The 20,867-nt window shown below is 39.1% G+C and overlaps 2 protein-coding genes across 7 annotated transcripts in view; one reads left to right on the forward strand and one right to left on the reverse strand.

Annotated features, from left to right (window-relative positions):
• Ints14 (integrator complex subunit 14) overlaps window positions 1-13,985 on the forward strand; it is a 30,457-nt gene extending 16,472 nt beyond the window's left edge. For 5 of the 6 annotated variants that reach the window (XM_047538699.1, XM_047538697.1, XM_047538702.1 and 2 more), the window contains 4 exons: window positions 739-872; window positions 8,188-8,306; window positions 11,218-11,283; window positions 13,077-13,984. In XM_047538699.1, the coding sequence (XP_047394655.1) occupies window positions 739-872; window positions 8,188-8,306; window positions 11,218-11,283; window positions 13,077-13,328 (571 nt within the window). In that variant the 3' untranslated portion in view covers window positions 13,329-13,984. Of the gene's footprint in view, window positions 1-738; window positions 873-8,187; window positions 8,307-11,217; window positions 11,284-13,076 lie in introns of all 6 variants that reach the window. The other variant, XM_047538701.1, reaches the window with a different exon arrangement.
• Hacd3 (3-hydroxyacyl-CoA dehydratase 3) overlaps window positions 13,421-20,867 on the reverse strand; it is a 31,516-nt gene continuing 24,069 nt past the window's right edge. Inside the window, exons 8-11 of the mRNA XM_047538704.1 lie at window positions 19,760-19,872; window positions 18,948-19,054; window positions 18,219-18,350; window positions 13,421-15,920 (exon numbers count right to left, since the gene is read on the reverse strand). Of these exons, the coding sequence (XP_047394660.1) occupies window positions 15,844-15,920; window positions 18,219-18,350; window positions 18,948-19,054; window positions 19,760-19,872 (429 nt within the window). The 3' untranslated portion in view covers window positions 13,421-15,843. The remainder of the gene's footprint in view (window positions 15,921-18,218; window positions 18,351-18,947; window positions 19,055-19,759; window positions 19,873-20,867) is intronic.

Raw genomic sequence — 20,867 nt, forward strand, 5'->3', positions numbered from 1 at the left:
CTACCTTTTACATTCTCTGCAGACTTGAAATTTGAAAAGCTGTCTGTTTCCCTTTCTCTAACATCTACCTTAGAAAAGAAGAGGTAACCGATCACCTGACCATCACCTGAGGTGGTGATTGGTATAGAAATTCCTGGGGGTTAATATGAATCACAGGAAGCATGTTTTTATTTCTCTTTTAAGTCTGAAAAGAAGAAGAATGGGATTCTTGTTCATCTACTGTGTAGTTCTTGGCACTCAAGCTACTGGTATTGACTCTGAACGTGAGAATCACCTGGGGTGCTTTGAGAAGCTGGGAACAGAGTGTTTAAGTAACAGAAGGATGGATGGCCTTGTGCCCTGTGTTATAAGGGCCTCCCTGTGTTGGCCTGCTGTGACTCTGGGAGGCAGCTGAAAGGACCTGTAGGCTGCAGCTTTTATTCCTCATCCCCCTACAGTTACTTTCTACTCTTTGTGTGTGGGTTGTTTTTTTTTTTTTTTTTTTAATCTTTTAAACTGCTTTTTTTTTTTTTTTTTTTTTTTAACATTTGCCTTAATAATAATTAATGTCCCAGAGGAATGTAAATATCACACAGCAGTAATCATTTTCAGATTTGGGATTTGGCTTTGGTAAAAGTTATATGCCTGATTTCAAAGCTAAAGCCTGTTTCTCTCAAGAGAAAAACATAATCTAGATTTATTTAACTTGACAGTCCCAGGCTTTATGTTCTTTTGATCTTTTGTCTTTTCTCCATCTAGTCCTGAATGGCATGGAATGCTCTACTCCCAAGCTGACAGCAAGAAGAAATCAAACCTCATGATGTCTCTCTTTGAGCCTGGCCCAGAACCTCTCCCATGGCTAGGGAAAATGGCACAACTGGGTCCTATTTCAGGTATTACCCTGATCAGATTTTACTTTACTTTTTCTTCTCTACCATTCTGAATGTCTCTGACTATAGCCAGGGAGCTGCTTGGGTCTCTTCTTGGTGGGCTGTGGTCTCTGATGCTGGATGTGTGGAGATTCCCAGGAGAGTTTGATGTTTGAACTCAACTTGTATAGCTTAGGGGAAACCAGTATTTAAGTTGCTTTAAGTAAATAAAAACTCTTTAACTGCTTAGAGTCAAAAGCCACTCTCCATTTTTTTTTTTTTTTTTTTTCTTAATGTACAATTTTTGGCCCAAGTAATCCCTAGTCATTCTTTTTTCTTGTCATCTTGTCTTTTCCTCCTCTTGCATTGCAGTTTCCAAGATATTGTTCTTTGCCTTCTTCTTTTGGGTTCTTAATCTCTCTTGGTTATTTCTTCAGAGATAATAGTTCCATACTCCCTAAATCCTTAAACTAGTCCCACCTCATCGCTCCTTGAAATTTGCATGTTTTATTTCCAGTTCTCAGTTGAACCTCTCCATCTGGGTATTCTGCCTTAGTCTCAAACTCAACATTGTTTTTTCTTTTTACAGAAACCATTTTTCTTTTACCCCTTCTCCTTAAACTGTTCCTTTGGATTTTGCTCCTCTTTTTGATGAGGACTTTGTGGTGTTAGGTCCTCAGGTTCCAACTAGAGAGTTATCCTTCACTCATTTGGGCCCATTTCAGTTTGAGGGACACCTCCAATCTATTTGGGATAGAAGAGTTAGCCAGAGTTGTTCAAAATCTAGTAGGAAGTGGACTAATAAACAGACTACACAAGATAAGTATAGTCTGGAGGAGATGATGATCAGATCTACTCTTCCTAGAGGACTCAAGAAAATCTAGGGAGAGAACCCTAACTGGGTTTTGAAGAAAAGGAGAAATTTGCAGAGCTGAAGAAGGAGGAAAGGGCCTCTAGGGAAAATAGAACACCTATAGGAAGGAAAGGTGCTGGAGCGCTGATTGGGAGTGTGGGCTGGGAGTTGAGGCAGATGATAGATCAGAGGCTGGCAGCAGCTAGAGCAGAGCAGACCTCATTTAAATGAGAAATGCCAAGATTTTAGTTTGCAAATACCAGGAAGCCACCGAAGAGGAGTAATGTGATCAGATTCTTCGAGCTATGGTGATAACAGTGAGGGTACTGGTGAGGAGACTTCATATTCAGATGCTGGTGCCCCTGGAGTTGTGCAAAATAACCTTAATCCAAGTGAGAGATAAGAAGTTTGCATTTAGAGCCAGATGTGGTGCATATACCTATAATCTCAGTGACTCAGGAGGCTGAAGTAGGAAGATAGAAGGTTTGAGGCCAGCCTGGGCAACCTATTGAGACCCTGTCTCAAAATAAATTTTTTAAAAAGGACTGAACATGTAGCTCTGTGGTAGAGCATTTGTCTAGCATATGTGAGGCCCTGGGTTCAATCCCCAGTACCCCACCCCAAAGAAATTTGCATTTAGAAAGATAACTCTGTGAAATGTAGATTTGAAAAGGCAATGGCATCCTGCAGTTAGAAGTCACTATAATAGTCCTGGAGATGCAAAGATGAGAGCCAGAACAGCGCAGTGACTGGGAGTGAAAATAATGAGGAGGTAGCATCAATAGTGTTTGCATATGAGAATGATCCCAGGCTTCCAACCTGGGTTACAGAGTGAAAGGTTGTCTATTAACTGAAATAGAGAATAGGAGATAAAGAGTAGATTTGGGAAGAACATATTTTTGCATGTTGAGTTTGTGCCTATGAGACATAGGTAGATGTGCTTAAAGACAATTCCTGAGAGAATCTGGAGTTCAGGACAGAAGAGCTGAAGATTGAATTTTTAGTTTTAAGCGTATCATTGATGTTACTGTGGTCCACAAACTTCAGATATTGTGTACAAAAATAAACACTGTTTAGAAATTCTACTTCCTAGACCTACCCGCTGGAGATTGTGATTTAGTATGTTGGTCTGGATTCAGGCCCAGGAACTTGCAGCTTTAATATTACCCAAATGGTTAGAATCCAGGTGGTCCTTGACCATCTTTTAAGAAGCCTCAGGAAATACACATAGTTTAAGGGAAAAAGAGAGCAAGGACCAAATTCCTGGAAAGCACCAACTACTAAGGTCAATGAAAAGGATATAAGAAGGAATAAGCAGATAAAAGAGGGAAAATAGAAGAGTGATGTCACAAGAGACAAGAGGAGAAAGCAGCTCCTCAAGTAGTACCCTCCAAAGTCTCATCCACACCGGCATGTCAGCTAAAGTCTGAAGAAAGCCCTTGGTTGGCAGTGTAACTCAGTGGTTGAGCACTGGCCTACAGCATTCACAGGACCTGGTTTTGATACCTACCCCCACAAAAAAGAAGCAAAGAAAGACCTTTGTGCTTGAGACTTAGAGAAGATGTTAACAAAAATAGACCCCAAAAGCTAAAGTAAGAGTCTACAAACTTTCAGTAAAGGCATGGTTACTAAATATTCTCAACTTTATAGGCCACAGCCTATGTGGTCTTTGCTACAGACATTTAACTGCCACTGTAACACAAAAGTACCAATAGGTCATATGCAAATTAATGGGAGTGACTGTGTTCTAATAAAACTGTATTTATTGGACTCTGAAATCAGAATTTGATATAACAGATGTCATGAAACATTATTCTTCAGTCATTTAAATACAAAACCATCTTTTTTTTTTCCTTGAGACTGAGTGTCACTATGTTGCCCAGGCTGGTCTCAAACTCCTGGACTCCAGCAATCCCCCTGTCTCATCCTCCCAAGTTGCTGGGACTATAGGTGGGCACCACAATACCCAACTAACAAACTTTCTTTTTTTGGTATTGGGATATTGAAGCCAGGGACTCTACCACTGAGCTATACCCCCAGTTTTATTTTTTATTTTTATTTTAGGGTCTCACTAAGTTACTGAAGTGTCACAAAGTTGATGAGGCTAGCCTTGAACTTGTGATCCTCCTGCCTCAGCCTCCTGAGTTGCATGGATTACAGGGTGTGCCAGCACACCCAGATAAAAACCATGCTTAACTCAACAAACAGGCAGTAGGTCATAGTTCATTTCTTGATCTGAGATCCAAGAACTGGAGTTTTTAAAGCTGGAGCATCTGGAGATGTAGCTTAGCGGTAGAGAGCTTGTCTCACATGCACAAGGCCAATCCCCAGCACCACAAAAAATAAAAATAATAATAATGAATAAATTAAAGTTTTAAGAGTAATAGAAACCAAGAGGAACAAAGAGGACATTGCTGGCTGTAAATAAGTAAGAAAAAGGGCAGTAATTGGAGGAGAACACAGAACCAATGGTAGAGGAAATGTGTGTGCACGAGGGTATACACGAATTCCTCATGTCCTTCATCTTGTCTCTGTAGCATTCCTATATTCATTCTGCCTTTCATTCTTGTTCTTGCTGTGTTTTGGCTTTACCTTTCACTTAAACCAGAAGTTAACTGTCTGTAGCCTACAGACCAAATTGGCCCATTGCCTGTTTTTTAAAATAAGGTTTTACTGAAACAGTCACACGTATTCATTAACATTATCTATGGTTGCCTCCCTGCTACAATGCAGACTGGAGTATGTCAGCAACTGGGCTGGGTGGTGCACAACTGTAATCCCAGCGGCTCAGGAGGCTGAGGCAGGAGGATCACGAGTTCAAAGCCAGCCTCAGCAAAAGTGAGGCACTAAGCAACTCAATAAGACCCTGTCTCTAAATAAAATACAAAACAGGACTGGGGATGGGATGTGACTCAGTGGTCGAGTGCCCCTGAGTTCAATCCCTGGTATCCAAAAAAAGAAAAAAAAAAAAAAGAAAAAGAAAAAGAAAGAAAGCATATGACTTGTAAAGTCTGAAATATTTATTGTCTGGTTTTTAAAAATATTTTTAGTTGTAAATGGACACAGTACCTCCATTTTACTTTTTTATGTGGTGCTGAGGGTCCAACCCAGTGCCTCACATTTGTGAGGCAAGTGCTGTACCACTGAGCTAGCTACAGCCTATTTTCTGTTCTTTTACAGAACATGTTACCCAACCACTGACCTAGACTACTGTGATACTTTTCACCAACGATGTTTATCCATAATTTAAGATAGTAGCATTCAGACTCCTTGTTTTTTCCTTTCTCTGGGCCTTTTCTTCCTTTCAGTGGGGATAATAATAACTAACATTTTATTGAACTTCATGCCATGCACTGTTCATGCTAGACACAATGAGATATATCACCTCACTTAATTCTCACTACAATCTTAAGAAGTTGGGGTGACATTATGATTACAAATAATAATGAATAAGATCTACCTTAGAGGGCTGTTGAGAGAATTTATCAAGGGAGAATATGTAAAATGTCTGATATACAATAGATGCATAAGGATGGATATTGCTGTTTTTGTGTTTTTCAAAGCACAACATGCAAAACAGTACTCCCAGTCACTCCTACTCCTAATTCTGTTCATAGAGACAACTTTAAACATTTTTGGGGACTCGGGATTGAACCAGGAGTGCTCAACCATTGAGCTACATCCACAGCCATTTTTATTTTTTTAGTTTAAGACAGGGTCTCACCAAGTTGCTTAGGGCCTTGCTAAGTTGCTGAGGCTGACTTTGAACTTGCAATCCTCCTGCCTCAGCCTCCCGAGCTGCTGGGATTGCAGGCATGCGCCACTGCACCTGGCTCTCTCTTGGTATTTATTTATACTCCTAAATAACGTAAGTATATAGCTAGTTCTTGATCTTTTTTTTTTTTTTTTTTCTATTTTAGATGGTATTTTTTGACTCTTTTAAGACTTGTCTACATGTCATCCTGAGCCTTCCCTTTTCATCTCTCCATGAATCTCCATGACTCCTACTGAGAAAAAGGGTGCATAGGAAAGAAATGTTTTGAAATCTTCGATATTTGGGATGTCTTCTTGATTCCATCCTTTACACTTGAATGATAGTTTGGTTGAATGAATTCTAGGATGGAAAACATTTTCCCTCTGTTGTGAAGCATCGCTCCATTGTCTTTTGTTGCCTCTAAGTGTTACTGAGAGGCTAGTACCATGCTGACTCCCAGGCCTTTGACCTTGAGCTGTATTTTCTCTACTCCTTGAAGATTTTGTATCTCTGATATTCTGAATTTTTAGAGTGATCTTTATAGTTGTTGGGTCTGCATTCATTTTGCTGTGTGAGCACAAAGAACCCTTTCTATCTGGCAATTCATGTTCTTCAGTACAGGGCGCACAAATTATCTGCTTGGTTTCTCTATCTTTGTATTCTCTGTTCTACCTTTCTGGAGCATATTATTTGTGTGTGGGGGTGTATAATTTTCTATCTTTTCGTACCCATTTTTCTTTTGTTCTACCTTCTGTGAGGTATCTTCAACTTCACCTTGAAGCTGTTTTTCATTTCTACTATCTTATTTCTAAGAGTCTTACTCATTTTCCATAAATGCAGTATTTCCTGACTGCAAATGCAGTCACCATATATAGGCTCTAAACAAAGTTCAGGATGGGCTCCAACTAGAAGCTGGGATATTTGGTACAGACATTGAGTGCTATAGGATAATAGGATCTAAAGAAACCACTGTCGGCAAGAAAAACCTGGGATAGCTTCATGGAGGGAGTAGGCTAGGATCTGAACCTGAAATATAGATAGATAAGTCTGGGCACGTGAGGAATAGCAGTGTTGAATGATGGGAAAAGTGTTGGCTTTGGAACCAGGGCCGCTGAGTCACTATCAAACCTTGTGTTAGTCCAACCTCTCTGAGGCTTACTTTCCTCATCTTTAATGGAACTGATAATGTCTACCTTCTAGGATTGCTGCATGAATTTAAGATGTATGTGTAAAATATCTGGCACATGACTAGAATTTAATAAATATTCTTTATTCTGTGTGTTCCTTAAGGCCAGGAAAATATCTTCTCCAGGTATAATTCCTAGAACATTGTTTGCTATATACTGGGAACTTACTATAGATAATGAATAAATGAATGAATGAGAATGGGAACACATTCTAGACAAGGGGAGTAAAAGAAAAGGGCAGGGAAATTGGAAATGAATATGCCTTGTGGGACAGGACCCATAGGATCTTGGCTTGACTAAGAATGGTTTATATGTTAATAAGTATTAATGGAAATATGTTTGGAGAGTTGAGGCAGTATTTTTTGGAGAAGTAGGAAGGGTTAACAGGTAACTTGAGGCCAGTATTAAGGTGTTTTGATTAGTGATCAAATCAGGCAAGAGACTTAAGCTCCCTGAATTGGTAAGAATGATTCGTGCTCTGTCCCAGACTGTAGTAATAATAAGGATAAAAGTAGCCATTAAGTTTAAGTGTACTTTGCAGATTTGTGGCAGAGTTTCCTTGACTTGGGAAGCAGATGCAAAGACAGAAACTCTGCTTTTACCTACATAGTAATGAAACCACCATGGCTTTAAATCTTTGAGTGCTCTTCACCAATAAAATTGTTTCTTCCCTTGTTCTTTTCCTTAATTTGTCTGTGTATGATTTTCCTCTTTAATTTGTTTAATGCCTAGACCTAGGCTGTCCCAGTGGCAACTAGCCACGTGAGGGTCTTTTAAATGTAATTAAAAATAAATAAGCTTTGGGGGCTGGGGAGATAGCTCAGTTGGTAGAGTGCTTGCCTTGTAAGCACAAGGCCCTGGGTTCGATCCCCAGCACCCAAAAAAATAAAAAATAAAATAAAATAAAATAAATAAATAAATAAATAAGCTTTTATCAAACACTGTGGTGCATGCCTGTAATCCTAGCTACTTAGGAAGCTGAGGCAGGAGGATCATAAATTTGAGGCTAACCTGGGTAATTTAGCAATACCCTGTCTCAAAATAAAAAAATAAAGAACTGGGGATATAGTTCAGTAATAGAATTCCCTTGAGTTCAAACCCCAGTACCATGAAGAAAAAAACAAAAAAAAAAAAAAAAAGAATAAAATTCAGTTCCATGTGTTGAGTGCTCAGTAGCTAGGGGCTTCCATTTTAGACAGCACAGGCATAGTACCTTTTCAGTGTTACAGGAGAGTGCTGGGCTAGAATGTATAGAACTGTAGTATGCATATATATGCTTTAATTTATAAAGCAGGTAAGTGAAGCATATTTTTTTTAAAGACATTAAGCTTGTTTTTCACTTGCGTAGACCTCCGTTGGTTGTTTGATCTAAGTGGTTTCCTACTAAGAACAGGTTCTCCATCCTGACTGAAGTTAATGGATTTTCTTAATTAAGGAAGTAATAGTATATAGAAGATTGAGTTATTCAAAGGCTTCTAGCCTAATTGGGAATGTAATTGATTGTGTTTTGTCAGATGTCATTTCAACAATGTCTTTTTCTTTAAGATGCTAAAGAAAACCCTTACGGTGAGGATGACAATAAGAGCCCATTCCCCCTGCAGCCCAAAAACAAACGTAGTTATGCCCAGAATGTGACTGTCTGGATCAAACCCAGCAGCCTACAGGTACCATTACCATTTACTTTGCTTTCAATGGGGCCAGGAGGAGGCATTTGGGCAGCAGGCAGGCACACGTTTGATTTAGTTTTCATTTCCTTTGATACTTCATAATTCATTTACTTCTAATGTTGTCATTATTTCCAAAAAGGATTTGAGTTGGCCTACAGTAAAACACGTATATAGCAAAATCATTTTTTACAAATTTAGAGCAATAAGAAACCTAGAGGAAGAACAGAACCAATTGTGCCTGGAACCCCAAGGCAAAATGATAATTGTATTTGAGCGGTTTAGCTCTGAGCTTCCTGCTACCAGGGTCAAAAAAGAAACATGTGGGTTTTATAGTTTTCCTTGTCTGAGAAAAAGAAGAATGTTAGTTCTTCTAGAGAGACATATTTTCCTGGCATTGTATATTAATGTAAAATTTTTCACATGGTGAGGCATTGAATAATATAACCAGTGTTGTCTTTAACAACAACTTTGAAACAAAAAGATACAGCATCTTTATAGTTATTACTTTCATTCCTACAGGAGAACCTGAGCCATGGCATTACATTGTAGTTCCACAGAAATAGTTCCATGGGAAGCTAAGATAATCATGTTCTTTGAGCACCTCTTTACATTTCTTCCTCTGATGAGTGTAGTCTGAGCCAGGTGAGAAGGGGCAGTCAGGACACCTGATATCAAGTGTAGCTTCCCAACTGCATAGTCTCTTTGAGCTCCTTTTCCCTGGCAGCTCAACCACAGTCTCCCTTGGCTAAGGAGTCAGGGACCTCTTCTCTTTATTCTCTTCTCCATCCTTGACCTCAGCACTTCTTTGTCAGAAGGATAACAGGAACCAATTTCACCACCAGTTATGACCAAATTTTTTATATATGTATTTTTAGTTGTAGATGGACATACCTTTATTTTATTTTTATGTGGTGCTGAGGATCGAACCCAGTACCTCACACATGCCAGATAGGTGTTCTACCACTGAGCTATAAACCCAACCCTCTGGCTGAATTTTTTAAAAATTATTTAAATTTTGTTTTGGTACTTGGTTTATTTTTTATTATAGTAAAATACACTCAACATAAAATATAACACTTTAACCCTTTTAAAATGTGCAATTTCATAACATTTAGTGAATTTACAATGTTATACAATCCTTACCACTTTTAGTTCCAGAACATCTTAATCATTGCAAAAGGAAACCTATAGCAAGTCACTCTACATTACTTTTCAGACCATGGCAGCCACTAATCTTTTTGTCTCTATGGATTTGACTATTCTAGTTATTTCACAGAAAGGGAATAATACAGGCTAACGGTGTAGCTCAGTGTTAGAACTCTTGCTTAGCATGAATCAGGCCATAGGTTTAATTCCCTAGCACTGTAGAAGTAAAGGAAGGAAGGGAGGAAAAGGGTGAGGGAGGGAATAATACAATTTGTGACCTTTCACGTTAGGCTTCTTTCACTGGGAATAATGTTTTCAAGATCATTCATGTTGTAGCATGTGTCAGTATTTTGTTCCTTTCTATGACTGAATGATATTCCATGGCATAAATATGCATAAGTATGCCATGGAATACCATTCATTTGTTTATCCATTCAGTTGATGGATATTGGAGTTGCTTCTACCTTTTGGCTACTGTGCATAATGCTTTTATAAATATTCAAGTACAAGTTTTTGTTTGAACACCTGTATAAGCTTAGGAATGGGAGTGCTGGGTCATATGGAATTCTAGGTTTAGTGTACTGAGAAGCTGCCAGACTTTCACAGTAACCACATCATTTTACATTCTTTAAAAAAACAAAACAAAACATTTTTTAGTTGTCAGTGGACCTTTATTTATTTATTATTTTTATGTGGTGCTGAGGGTTGAACCTGGTGGCTCACACATGCTAGGTAAGCACTCTACCACTGAGCTACAACCCCAGCCCCCATTTTACCTTCTTAACAGCAATATATAAGTGTTCATTCCAATTTTTCCACATCCTCATCAATATTTCCCATTTTTCCTTTTCCTTTTTAATAGCCATCCTGTGAAGTGTTACATCATTATGGTTTTATTTTCCTAATGTAAGATAGTGTGTATCTTTTCATGTGCTTATTGGCTATTTAGGTATCTTCTTCAGAGAATTGTCTGCTCAAGTCCTTTGTCCATTTTTTAATTGAGTTCTCTTTTTCTTTTGGTACTAAGTATTGAACCCAGAGGCACTTTACCACGAAGCTATATCCCCAACGTCCTCTTTAAATTTTTAGAATCTATATTTTGCTTTTGTTGCTTGCTTATGCTCTTTGGTGTCATAATTAAGAGATCATTGCCAAATCTAAGGCTATAAAAATGTACCTATGTCTCCTTCTAAGATTTTTACATTTTACCTCTTATATTTGGGTCTCTGATCCATTTTAAGTTAATTTTTTATATGTGGTGTGAGTTCAGGATCCATCTTCACTCTTTTGCATGCGGATATCCAGTTGTCCCAGTACCAGTTATTGAAGATTCTGCTTGCACTAGAGAAACTGCTTCCAGAAATGACTTTAATTTAAAACTATACATTTATGAATTGCAAAGTGGTCATTCCTCATTGTGCCTAGCTAGTCTAGAACCAGTGGTGGAGACTGAAGTTACACAGGACGGGGTGGAGTTGAATGGTCTTGGCACTCTATAAAAAAGCAGCTAGCCATGGATATATGGTTATACTATGTATTTTTCTGAGACAGATTGATTTCTTTTATAATCATCAAATCTTTCAAAGGAGAAAGATGCTTTATTAATGTTGAACCAGAATACTGACATTACACAGAAGGAATCTCTATCTTGACACTGTAACTGTGGTTCCGTTCATTTCTTGAAACATTTAGAACCATCTTTTTGTATTCTTTCCATTTTTACCATGAATTCTAACATTGAAATTCTTTTTACCCTTAAAAGACAGATGTACAGAAGATTTTAAGAAATGCAAGGAAACTACCTGAAAAAACACAAACATTCTATAAGGTGAGATGACCAGAATTATAGAAGAGGGTGTGCCCAGGGGATGTGCACAAAAAAAATGGTTCACGGTAGCAAGAGTCTGAGGTAGGGGCCTGGGGATGGAGCTCAATGGTAGAGCACTTGCCTGACATGTGCAAGGACTCTTGAGTTTGAGCCCTCCTACCCACCCCCAGCCACCAAAATAAAGACTGGGGTAGCAGCATGGATACGGGCAAGGATTAGAAATGTATGACTTGTGCCTATTTTCTCATCATTAAAGTCAGCAAAAGTGATAGGATTGCTCTTGCCTTACAATCCAAGAATTGGGAGTGTTTAAATGTTCCGGCTCTGTACAGGCCCTGTTCAGAAGGGCTTCTCCAGGCCAGTGCTGCTGTGAATGGCTGACAGAAGCAGCTGAAAAGACTTGTGGGTCATACCCCTTCACCCTCCTGATCACTCCTATGTGGGTGTCTAGTCCAGCCTAAGCAGTGTATGTGACTTCCTAGGATGTAGAATTGCCCAGAAAATTACTGCTTGCACTAGAGAAACTGCTTCCAGAAATGACTTTAATTTAAAACTATACATTTATGAATTGCAAAGTGGTCGTTCCTCATTGTGCCTAGCTAGTCTAGAACCAGTGGTTGAGACTGAAGTTACACAGGAGGGGACAAATTTGGGGGTTTATTCCATTTTTCCCGTCCTTCCGGTGTTTGACTGAAATTGGATTAAGTGCAGTGTAAGATGTGTCCTACCTTACTAATCTTAAAATATGGCACACACAGCCACCCTCAGGCTAGCATCTTCTGGAGAACATACCATTGCTACTTTGTCTGGATGTTATGTCATTACCTTTATTCATTTTGTCTTCAAGCCTAATATATAGCAAGCTAGTGAAATCAAGTAAAATTCGCAGCTTTAATCAGAGTTCAACCAGAGAGCTTCTTAGCTGCCTCAGTCCCTCCCCACCCAAAGCTCATAATCCACCTAGGCCCTGAAGACCCCCCTCAGCTGCAGTCCCTGACTCTGCAGTTTACAAAACTGGCAGCTTTCTGTTCAAGATGGCACACTTGTACTGTGGCTTTCTGAACTTTTCATAGATGTTAGTAGAGAGCCCATTTCTTTTCTGTGTTCATGTAACTAACCCTACAAGAGAGCTAGAAGCCTGTGGCAACTCACTGCTCTTGTGCCTGCAATGGACAAGGAAGGGATTATCCTTACTTTGTGAACAAGTCCTCTGAGAACCAAAGAGGCTACATGGCGTGCCCCATCACACTGCTAAGTGGTTGATGGGGCACTTCCTTCATGTTTCTCTGCTTCCATCTACTACCCAACTTATTTTTTTTCTTTTAAATGGGAGCAGTCTTTCTGGCTGACTGTTCCAAACACGTTCACTATCATTCACTCAAGTCCACAGCAGAGGAACCAGAAGGTTAAGAGCCTTCTGAGATTTGAAGCAAGCCTTTTTCATACCTGTGGAACAGAGGAAAGGTAACCCTCCTTATAGTTATTTGTAGGTAGATTATATATGCAGAGTGGTCACCTTCATGTTTAGTGTAACTGTTTACTTAACTGTGATGATGATGCTGACAACCTGTTTCAGCCACCTCAGTCTTCTTAACTAGCCGCTGGTCTCCTGTAGAAGAACCATTTGTGCCAGTTACATCATTTTTATTCTGGCTTCTCTATATAAAAATTTATCCTCACATGAAAATGGTCTCTAAGAGTTGAGGGTCAAAGAAAACTTATTCTAAGCTGAGCAGTCAGAAAGTATGTGACAAGAACATATTTCAGGAACATTGGTGTTTATTTCTGTGCAGGAGCTGAACCGTTTACGAAAAGCCGCCCTGGCCTTTGGTTTCCTGGACCTGCTTAAAGGGGTGGCTGATATGCTGGAAAGGGAGTGCACGCTGCTGCCTGATACCGCCCACCCTGATGCTGCATTCCAGCTGACCCATGCTGCCCAGCAGCTCCAGCTGGCCAGCACCGGCACCTCTGAGTATGCTGCTTACGATCACAACATCACACCTTTGCATACAGACTTCTCGGGGAGCAGTACTGAAAGAATGTGAACTGGCTTTTGGAGACACTTTTTTTTTTTCTTTTTTTTTTCCCCCCCCCCATTTTAACTGAAAATGATTTAGAGCAGAAGCCTTTCCAGTATGTTCACCTCTGGAACAACCACCCATAAACCTTCCCGAGGTTGCCTCAGAACACCACTTACTGGTTTGTATGACTACAATAGTCTGAGAAGTGTCTGAGGATGGTTAGCTGGTGCTTCTTGGTCTCTTTAAAAAAGACAGCTGTTGCTCCCTGAAGGGCACATCTCTTGAGAAGCTTGAAGGACTGATGGAGCTACTCCTCTTTCCTCAGGAAACCTGACTGGCAAAGGTGCAGTTGCCTGGCTTCCAAAAGAATCTTCTCTCCAGGCTTATGTCTCCAGGTTATGTTAAGGATATTTTCAAGCTCTGTCTTTAGGATGTGTAACCCAGACTACCTGGGGTTTGCTGAGTACAAACCCAACACCACTATGTTCCTGAACTTTCCTTAGAACTTGGTAAAACATGGTGGCAACCCTTAGGTGCTTTTGGTATATCTTGAGATAACAAACTTTTAAACAGCCACCACAAGTGTAAAATGATTCCTGTTTCTTCAACTTTTTTTTTAAATGAAAATAAAATATTGTGTTTTCTATAAAATAGTTTCACTGAGAAACTAATGGTCCTTTGCTTTTTGGTCTGTCTTATCACTTGAATATAATTCAGAAGCTTCCTAAGGGGCATAAATTCATAAACACAACATTTCCTCATGATCCATGCTGACTTCCTTGTGTCTTGACGCTAACTAGGCCTTGCTGCCTAAGCCAGGCTCAGGCCAGCGGGTCCTAACAATCCACTATTTCAGGGTCAGGGTTCTAATTCACCAGGCAGTCTCATGCACTTGGGCAAGTCATGCAACTTCTGGAGGTTTCATTTATATCAGCAACACTTTTCCAGTTGCTCGTGGCCTCCTTGGGAAGAACCCCCTCAGACTTCAACCAGAACAACTATTAAACTACTACCTGAACAAAAGACTTGAACAGTTTGAAAACTGTTAGGCACAAATTACTAGGATTTTGATTGTAAATGTTTTTAATAGAAATACACAATCTTTCACTTTCTCAGACAGCAATAAAGGGGTTCCTAACAATCACTAAGAATACAGGATTTTGCCACAAGGATGCAGCATAATCTACTGCAAAGCTGATCTGCCCAGTTACACAGTTGAAGGAACATCAGAAGTCAATACAAACAAGTGTTGACAGATGTTACAGACATGCAAAATACCCTTCGGTGCAATGAGTTTTTTAAAAATCAGCTTGCTTATGGTAATCAGATGCTTTAGGTCAACTCAAGTTTCCACCTTGGGCTCAGTGAAAGCATTAACTAATCTAGTCTCCCTTCCCCCAGGAATAATGGGAGTGGCAGAAGGCAGAACAGAAAGCACTATGGTGCTTACTGTTTTATACAAGTGTTACTTCTAACACTTATTTTACTTGGTTTATGTGGAATGTGTTAGAGGAAACTGATGATTTTTACAATGGCCAACCATTCTAGACTTTTTTCAGTTTCCTTTTTAGTGGGTTTCCTGCCAGGAATCCTTAGTAAAGGATCTGCCGGTCATTCCCCAGCCAAAGTTCCCACCCTTTGTTTTCAGTGTCCTACTGCAGACAGGTAAAAAAGGCAATCTTAACAACAGAAAAAAAAGGTATTCGTGAGGTTCAAAAATGTATAGCCTCACTGCTCACTCAGAGAAGTAAGCCAGTAAATAGACTTAGCCAGTACAGGGGAACAAAGACTGACTGACGTTTGCACAGCTTAAAAGTTGTATAGGCATGTTTGGCCTATTAATGTTTTAGTCTGCCAAAGGCTACACTGCCCGCCACTGTATTACTACAGTTGGCCCACATATTTGTGTTCCCTTCTGATCCCTGTAGCCATGTGAGTTGTAATGCTTACAATGTCCCCGTAAATTGCTGAAAACAGTTCCAATTTAGCTAGAAAAAAATAAATAAATCATGGGTGTTCCAAGGTCCCTGTTTCTCTCAAATCACTCTTTGCCCCTTTAATGCCCATACAGGTAAGCACTATAGTAACAGATGATGCTAGGCCAAAAAAAAGGTCAGGTGTAAAATGTGCTCCAGCTCAATCTGACTCAGAAATGTTTTATCAATCTACTTGACTTTCAAAAAGTCAATGCCACCCACTACACAAGTAACCCCTTGGGTACCTTGTAGGTATAGAGCACTGAAACAGTATCTCTGGCATATATGAACCTGACGATATAAAGTAGGGCAGGGCTAAGCCTTTTACTGTCATTACTGAATACACAAGAATGAACCTGTTGTCAGATATCAGGAATCCACGTCATGCAAGTATTACACTAAGATAACGGTAAATTCAGGAATGTTATTGGGGAAAGAAAGATAGCCTCACTGAGAATTTGTTTAACTTTAAAAAAAAAACTTTTACATCAGTACAAGAAGGTAAAACTGTAAGAATCATAGATTAGGCTCAAACTGGCAAGAAACCATCTAAAGCTCTCTTTTTAGTGGATCTTTTTCTTTTTTTGTCCATAGCGCCGCCTGCGCTGTTTATAAAGGTGACGAAAATTTATATATAATCCTGAAAAAGAAAAAAGGCTGATTAGAAGTGAGAATATTTATCTTCATCTATTATAACCAGAAACTCTTGACGTGAGGACACTCTATAGCTATCTGGTTTTCTTTCTTTCTTTTTTGGCTGTGGTTCTGGAGATTGAATCCAGGGGTGCTTTACCACTGAGCTAAATCCCCAGTCCTTTTTAATTTTGAGACAGGGTCTCTCCAAGTTGCCATCGCTGGCCTTGGACTCTCAAGCCTCCTGCTTCAGTCTCCTGAGACTAGGATTACAGGTGTGTGCCACCACACAATTATCTGTTTTTCATATTTCACAGCAATAAGTTTATTGAGGCTGCTCAGGAAGTACAACTCAGAACAATCAGTAATAATGCAGTAGAGACATCCCAACTCTTCCCCAGGGGTTTACACTTAATATTTTCCCGTATTTTATTAAGATACTTTCAAGCAAACAAAATCTTTGTAGAGTGAACAACATTTGCATTTAACTTTTTACTTTCTTTATCACATACCTGCCTACTCATCTGTTCATCTGACTATCCATCTCATTTTTGAGGCATTTCGATGCTAGATGCAAACAACACCACACTACCATAAACAGTACATTAAGTAGAGTTCAATATTTCTTTTCTTCTTTTTGGTACTGGGGATTGAACCCAGGAACACTTAACAAATGGGCCACATCCCTTGCCCTTTTTATTTTTTATTTTGCCGCAGCCTCCTGAGTGCTGAGGTTGCAGGCGTGCGCCACTGCACCAGCCAATAATTATTTCCTTGTGCATACAATGAAATGCACAAACCAGAAGTATAGAAATAAACTATTTTTTAATTCAAGGCAACCTGAAGAATGTGTTTTAAGCAACAGTCTATGGAGAAATATGAGACAAGCTGGGCACAGTAGCACGTGTCTGTAGTCCCAGCTACTCAGGAGGCTGAGATGAGAGAATCACCTGAACCCTAAAGTTTGAGACCAGCTTAAACAACATAGCAAGACTCCGTCTTAAATAAATATGACACAATACAATGAAACTTATGGAAACACTTTTCTCGGAAGCATAACTCCATGAATTGGGAAATAGGATTTAAGAGTCAGAAATTTTAATCCCACTTAACCACTGAGTAGATCCCATAGCTTAGTCTCACCTTAGTTTCCTCATTCGTACAATAGGGTGAAAAACACTTTAAAGGAAAAGAAAGGTGTGTGGGGGAATCTCACAAAAATCAAAGGGAGATCACTATAATATTAGATACATGCTAAGCACATGCTCTACCAGTGAGCTATAGTCACAGCCCTAATAAGACTTTTAAATTTCTCATGTTTGTAGTAATTTAATGTACTTCCTTTTCCCTTTAGTTCTTAGTTTTTTAATGAATTAAGACAGGAATTTATGATTTTATATATAGGTAAACTAGTAAGCGAGCAGGTTGTGTGTGATCAGGGGAAGGGAGGGTGTTCCTACTGTGGGCTGGAGGCTCTGTGACAGCCCTTGGTGACTGGGAAGCCTTTACTGCCTTCTTCCTTCCCTGCTTCCAGATGTGTTACCACTTCTCTATAGTCTGGATAAGGAAATGTGCTATTGAAACTAGGAAACGATGTGCTTCCTACAGTATTTTATTATTTTTATTTACTTTTAAGCTTTTTGATTATGAGATGTGGTCTTGCTATGATGCCCAGGGTGGTCTCGAACTCTTGGGTTAAAGCAATCCTCTTGTATCAGTCTCCTGAGCTGCTAGGACCCAGGGCATATACCACCACACCCAGCTCCTACTCTTTTTTTTTTTTTTATCTTTTTTAATATTTCTTTCAGTTGTTGATAGACCTTTTTTATTTGGTGCTGAGGATCAAATCCAGTGCCTCACACATACTAGGAAAGTGCTCTACCACTGAGCTACAGCCCCAGCCCATCCTACTCTATTTTAAAAGAGCTCCTTAATTTCAAAAGAAAAATCTCACAGTATATTCACAATGACCAAGAGCACTTCAAGAATATAATTCCAATATTCAGAGACTTGGGAAGAAGTACTTCTGGTGGGTGTGTTTTTCTTTTTTCTTTTTTTTTTTTGCTTGTCTGTTCTGTGGTGCTGGGGATCAAACCCAGAGCTTTACACATGCAAATCACATGCTCTACCACTGAGCTACATCCACCCCTAGTGCCCTAAAGGGTCTGCTTTTGCAAAATAAATCTAACTCTATGGCTACTCTCTCAGAAATTGAATTCAAATAAGGACTTTTAAAACTGAATCATTTCACTCTACCTTCTAAGAAGCAACAGGAAAAGGTCTGTATTACAGGGCCAATACTTACCTAAAAATAACATTATAAGATAAATCTGAAGAAAAAAGGAAAATCTAACTTTGATTTTCACAGGATATGGCAATGTAAAACTGAATCTTCCTGTTTCATTGAATATTGGAATGGACTGGATCACTGAAACAGCTGAAAACAGAAAACAAGAACTTGTTAGAAGCAAATGACATCCAGTACAGGTATATCTGGTGAGAGATCCCTCTAGCCCCAGCCCTCACAGTTTCATCTGAGTTTGTTGGAAATGCTTCCCCCTTTCCTTTGTACAGAAAGCACTTGCTGCTCTCCTCTCAGATCCCAAGTTTTCCTGAGATAAGCCTCCAAGTCATCAACAGGGAGATGAATGAGGATAGTCATGGCACTGAGCTTCTGTTTCCCAGCCTCTGACATGGAGAAAAACCCCTACCTGACACTAACTAGGGGTTGATCAGAATAAAACAAAGTCATTAATAAAAGCCTGCTACAGGAAACTTAAAATATCATATAAATGTGAAGCATGCAGCACATGACTAGCCAGCAGCTTCCAAACCTTACAAAATGAGCTACACTTCCCTGGAATAGTCTGGGTACCAGAGAGACTCTGAAGGAGACCATGAGAAACAAAGTACTGTAAAGTCCAACATCTCATTTATCAGACTAAGGCTGGCAGAGGCAGGAAGAAAGGACTGACCTCTCGGCCACTGAGTCCCCTTAGAGCTAAGCTATGAGACCTAAAGTTCCTGAAAATACCTTCTGCCAAACATCCCAGAGGGTATACAGGAATCCACACAGTGTAACGAAGCCATGTGAGCACCTTCCAATCCATGTCAATGCAGGAAAGCATATAGAATGGGTATCTATTGAAAATAAGGAATTCTAGTGTTAAAAGTCACTTCAGACAATGAATGCAACCCTAGAATGTAAGAATCAGTTCTCAATTAGCCACATGTGGCTTCTTGAGAACAGAAATAGGATCCTGAGCTATTTATCCACAAACTCCCATCAGGTCACTCTCTAAATCTTCAAAGGATGGAAACTCTCTTTACTGAGATTAGGTCTCAAAGGAACCCTCTTTGTTCAGCATACATACTAGATACTAAGAACCTTTTTGGCTTTATTCCTAGTTCTGATCTATGTTCCCGGTAGGTAAAGGTATCAGATTCTTCATCTCCAGATAAGTAAATTGTTTTCAAAATTAAAGTATACAAAAGGCCTCTAATCTAGAATCAGACATATTCTATTTTAAGAGAGAAATTACAAGAAAAGAAATTAGTTTCCTCCCAAACTATAAAAGTAAAGGATCTATAATTTGTTTTGCCTTTGCATTAAGCGTATCAAAGGGTACAGTGGGTGCCACAGGATACAGACTCATGTGCAGAAGACAACATAGGTGTATGCCACCTATTCTCTCAATTATTTACTTTGTGAAAATACCACCAGTTAGAATCCCTCTGTATGTATAAGTTTCAACCAAATGAGATTCTGGCCAAAACAGCAACTTTCTCAGGAAGAGAGCTGCTCCAGAGGGAGAAGCACTCGAACATCCTGGCATTTCTACCCACCTGAAAATTTCAATTGAGCTCCACAAATAAAACACAAAGAAAACCACAGCTTTGTTTTGCATTTCTTCCATTGTGCCAAAGATGATAAACAAAATGAAATTTCTTCCAAGAAGCTATTAAAAAGACCCAAAAGAAATATTTTTATATTAAAAAATATATATACATATGCCATATAAATAAATGTGTTATCTGAAACCTAACTCCACTAACTGGGTAAGGTAAATGGAAAAGACTAAGCTCAAGTAGTTTAACCCATTTTGTCCCATCATCCTAAATGTGGAACACCTGTACCAACTTAAATATAGTACATAATACATAACAATTATATAACATATAATATATATTATGCAATATAATTATAGTAATACCATTATGATATTGACATACATAAGCTGTAGATTATGATTTGCAACATTTTAATGCACCTGTGTTAATTTTGTTGAAATATGTATATAATTTTCACCTCTGTGAGACACACCATGTGCACCATACTACATGGTATCAACTACCAAATCTTTATAGTATCTTGACTTTGTCTATGGTAAGTTCCCCAACTTGGGTTCTTCCTTAAAAGAATATTCCTAGCCTGTCAGGCATGGTGGAACATGCCTATAATCCTAACTACCTGGGTCACTGAGGCAGGAGGAATACAAGTTTGAGGTCAGCCTGGTCAATTTATCAAGATCCTCTCTCAAAATTAAAATAAAATAAAATAAAATAAAATAAAAGGTAAGGGATGTGGCTAAGTGGTAGAGAGCTTGCCTAGCCAACACAAGGTCCTGGGTTCAGCCTCTAGTACTGCAAAAATAATAATAATTATTATTATTATATTCCTGGCCTTTTGCTTCCCCCGTCAACCTGCTTTATGTGTAAAGAGACAGGGTCTCACTGTGTTGCCCAGGCTGGCTCCACACTCCTGGCCTCCTTAAGTAGCTGGGGTTACGGGCATGCATCACCACACCCAGTTATTCCCTCTTTTTTTTTTTTTTTTTTTAAAGAGTAGTAAAATAAATATGAAACTTCTCATCTTAACCAGTTTTAAGGTTTTTAGTTCCATGATATCAAATACATTCACAATGCTGTACAACCACACTACCATTATTCTTAA

Source organism: Sciurus carolinensis, chromosome 2 (genome assembly GCF_902686445.1).
Source record: "Sciurus carolinensis chromosome 2, mSciCar1.2, whole genome shotgun sequence".
NCBI lineage: Eukaryota > Metazoa > Chordata > Mammalia > Rodentia > Sciuridae > Sciurus > Sciurus carolinensis.